The 4406-nt window shown below is 42.9% G+C and overlaps 1 protein-coding gene across 1 annotated transcript in view; it reads right to left on the bottom strand.

Moving 5' to 3' along the window:
• Positions 1 to 381, bottom strand: part of LOC103211203 (transcription factor EB-like) — an 11427-nt gene extending 11046 nt beyond the window's left edge. Inside the window, exon 1 of the mRNA XM_042783163.1 lies at positions 10 to 381. Coding sequence (XP_042639097.1) covers positions 10 to 366 — 357 coding nt within the window. The 5' untranslated portion in view covers positions 367 to 381. The remainder of the gene's footprint in view (positions 1 to 9) is intronic.
• Between the last annotated feature and the right edge of the window lie 4025 nt (positions 382 to 4406).

The following is a 4406-nucleotide window of genomic DNA, read 5'->3' on the forward strand; positions in this document are numbered from 1 at the left end:
AGCCCGCACCCCCGGTGAGGCGGCAGGCGGGGGCTTCGGGGAGCCCTGGGCCGGGCTGATGTGGGCAGCAAACTTGTTCCCATAGGTCTCAGACAGATACTCCCGCACCTTCTGGTCCCGGGACTGCTGCAGGTGGTAGGAGGTGGGGTTCTCCAGGTAGGACTGCACCTTCAGCACCTCCCCAGGCACAGGTGGTGGAGACTGGAAATGGACGGGGGTGTTGATGGCTGGGGTGGGTGGGCCCCCCAGCTGTTGCTGCTGCTGCATGTAGTGCATGACAGCCTGCTGTTGCATGCGCTCCCGATGCTCCTCCTGCTGCGCCTGCTCCCGCATGAGCTGCATGTGCAGCCCAATGCGTGACGCCATAGCAGCTGCCGGCGCGGGCTCCCTCGCTGTGAAGGTCAATCCGTCCGCCGCTCGCGCCCCGCAGCTCTGGCAACTTGTTCAAGTTCAGGTGCCTGGCCCACGAGCTGTGCCCGCAGCCTGCTCTCGGGCTCCTCCGACTCCGCGCCACCCAGCTGGCCCGCCCCGTCCGCCCTTCCCGCCGCAGCAGCCGCCGCCGCTCCCAGCGTCCCGCCCGCGGCCGCCGCCTCCGCTGTCACCGAGCCCCTCGCTCGGGCTCCGGCTGTCACTCCGCTGGAATAGATACTCTTGATACAGATTTGTCTTCCATGCATGGAATGCTTCTGCTAAAATTACCATCCATGGACTTACAGAATCCCTTATCCACCATCATGGTGTCCCATATGGCATCACCTTGGATCAAGGGACTCACTAGGTAGATAATCTTTAGAACAGTAAACCACTAAAGAGCAGAAGGGAGAAAGCTCAGAAGGCAGGAATACATAGGGAAGAAAGAAACAGGGAAAAGGTAACCACAGGACCGAAGTGGGAAGAGAGCTGTTATGTTGTAGGGACTACAATTAATGTCATGAATCAAAAGATGTATGAATTGTTGAATGGAAAATGAATTTGCTATGTAAACTGTCACCCAAATCACAATGAAGTTTTTTTTTTTTTTTTTTTAAGTAACAAGCACTTCGTGCTGCTATTAGCCCCATTTTGCACCAGAGAAATTGAGGCACAGAACCTTAAGCTACAAACATGTTGAGAGTCTGGAACCTAGGAGCGGTTGTTGCTTGCAAGACCCAGTTGTCCATCTCTCATTCTCTCTCTCCTGTTCATTACAGCTCCGTGTGGAAAGCAGCTCCTGCTTCCAACATTACTAAAATTTCAGATCTGTTGCGACCATTAAGCTAAATATTTGCATGTTTCCCTTTGAGGAAGCAGTAACTGAAATAAAATAAACTAAAACAAAACATGTAAGGATCAACCACATGATCTGAACTAAAAACCATTAATATAGGATAGAATACCTACCTGATCAAGAAACCTCAAGCTAGCAACAATTGCAAATACCTCAACAACAATTAAAAACACAAATTTTGACTGTACTTACTCATGCTGAATAATATCCTATGTCTCATATATTTCACTCTTTAGTGTATATCCAACAGAGAAGTGTACATATATTCACCAGAAGACCTGAACTAGAACATTCATAACAATACTGGTTGCCAATCAAAAACCAGAAGTAACCCAAATCCATCAGCATTACAACAGATAAATAAATCATGGTCTATGTGCACCATAAATACAATACAGCAATGGAAATGAACAAACTACAATTATATTCAATAGTGTGTATGGATCTCACAAACATAATGCTAGGCAAAATAAATTAAACACAAAATAATACATAGACTTACTAGTTCCTGTCAAGTCAATAGCAACCCCATGTTGTGTCAGAATAGATCTGTGCTCCATAAGGTTTTCAGTAGCTGACTTTTTTGGAAGTAGATCACTAGGCCTTTCTTCTGAGAAGCTTCTAGGTAGATTTGAACCTCCAACCTTTCCTTTAGCAGCTGAGCACATTAACCCTTTGTATCACCCAGGGACTCCTACATACAACATGATCCCATTCATACAAAGGACAAAAGAAAATAAAATTCACTTTATCTTGTTAAAAGTCAGGACAATGCTCTCCCTGGTAAAGGTAGAGGAAGTGACTGGAACAGGACACTGAGTGGTGGTAGATGGGTATGTCTGAGGACATGGTAATGTTCCATTTCTTGATCCTGATGCTCACCACATATTTGGTTCATTTACAACTCTTTTTGTACTCTTTTATGTAGGTGTATTTCAATAAAAAGTTACATAATAAAGTCTGTACAAAAACCTGCACACAAATATTCATATCAGCTTTATTTGTAATAACCCCAAATGGGAAATAACCAAACTTTCCCTCAATAGGTTAAACAGTTAAACAAACTATGATGCATTCACACTGTTGAATACTACCCAGCAACCAAAAGGAACAAACTATTGATACATGCAAGAACTCAGATGGATAGCAAAGCCATTATGCTGAATGAAAAAAGCCAATCTCAGAAGATGATATATTATGATTCCATTTATATATTCTTGAAACAAACAAAAAAAAACTAGCGATGGGAAACATTAATGGTTGGCAGGTGTTAGGGATGGTGGGGGAAAGGGAAAGTGTTGCTATAAAGAAGTAACACAAGACAGCTCTTTATGGTGATGCAATAATGCTGGATCTTGATTGTGGTTACATGAATATACACATGACAAAATGACATAGAACTTCATACACACATTGCAAAAATGTATAATTCCTGGTTTTATACTGTACTATCATTATGTAGACTTATCCACTGGGAGAAACTGAGTGAACATGAAACCTCTCTGTACCATCTTTGCAACTTCTTGTGAATCTATAATAATTTCAAAATTAAATGCATGAAAAATGAGGAGACAGAAATTATCAATATAAGAGTAACTCATTCCCCAAGAACCCAAAACTTCCAAGACTCGGTCATGAAGAAATAACAATTTGAATAGTTGTTTATCCCTTAAAGAAACTGAGTTCATAATTTAAAATTTCCTGAATGCCATCCCCATTCAAGTCTGTTTCTTGATTGGGCTTTGAAATATTCTGGTCTTAAGAATGTGAATGAGACCAAAAGAACTAGCTAGGCCCAGCTACCACTGCCAACCACTTGGAAAGGGATCAAAATTGGAGATCCTGGATAATGTGGGAGGAAAATGTGTAATGAAACACAGTATCATAAAAAAGACTGGTGGAACCATAGAGGCTATGGCCCTTAGCTACCTGTTGGGCCTGGAACTGAACTCACTCCCATGGCTCAAATTTCAGCCAAACAATAGACAGACCTATGAGGTGAACATTAACACTAGAGAGGTTTTAAAACAAAACAAACAAACAAACAAAAAACCCTCCCGGTCACTGAGTCAATTAGACTCTCCTCAGGTTTCTGAGGCAGTATCTCTACAGAAGTAGATTGCTCAGTCTTCCTTCTGAGGAGTGGCTGTGCATTTGAACTGCAAACCTTCTGGTTAGCCGTCAAATGCCTTAGGCACTATAACACCAGAGCTCCCAGGTAAGCATTCCTTAAAATAGTCAATCATGAGATCAAAAGGGAAGCATTTCCCTAGGGATAGAGCTCAGAAGGCATGAATGCATAGAAAAGGACAAAGGGAAATGCTAACCACAGTGAGGAGGTGGGAGGAGTGCTGTTACATTGTGGGGATTGCAATCAATGTCACAAAACAAAATGTGTATGAAATGTCGAATGAAGAACCAATTTGCTCAGTAAACTTTCACCCAAATCACAATTTTTTTTTTTTTAATCTTTTTATTGTGATTTGGGTGAAGATTTACAGAGCAAATTCACTTTCCATATAGCAGTTCACATATACTTTGTCTCATGTCACTGACCACAGTTTATCACAATACAACAGCTCCCTTCCCACTTCCTCCCCATAGTCACCTCTTCCCAGTGTTCATCCTTCCATACACTCCTGCTTCCTGAGCTGTCTCCCTGTGCAAAAGCAGCCCTTCTTTCTCCCATGATTGTTTTCTCCAAGGAGTGTATCTACTTGAAGTAAATGTTCAACTCATATGCCTGTCTATTGTTTGGCTGGAAACCACAGGTGTGGGTTCAATTCCAGACCTGAAGGGTAGCTAGGGGCCATAGTATCAGTGGTTACACCAGGCTCTATCAGACCAGCAAACCTGGTCCCCATTTTTTTTTTTTTCTCCAAATGATTTTGAGTTTTGCTCCACATTGTTCTCCCTCTCTATCAAGGATCTCCTGCATAGATCCCCTTCCAAGTGGATGACACTGGTAGCTGGGTACCATCTAGTTCCTCTGGTTACATAGTCATATAGGCTGCAGATCAGAAGGTGAACCAGTTGCTAGGATTAACTGTTTCCATGAATTTTGGTTTTCTTCATTCTCTTTGCTCTGGACAAGGAGAGACCCATCATTGCATCTAGATGGCAGCTCGCTAGCTTTTAA

The sequence above is a fragment of the Orycteropus afer genome, unplaced genomic scaffold, assembly GCF_000298275.1.
Source record: "Orycteropus afer afer isolate SDZICR_OR568_19922 unplaced genomic scaffold, OryAfe1.0 scaffold00709, whole genome shotgun sequence".
Classification (NCBI taxonomy): domain Eukaryota; kingdom Metazoa; phylum Chordata; class Mammalia; order Tubulidentata; family Orycteropodidae; genus Orycteropus; species Orycteropus afer.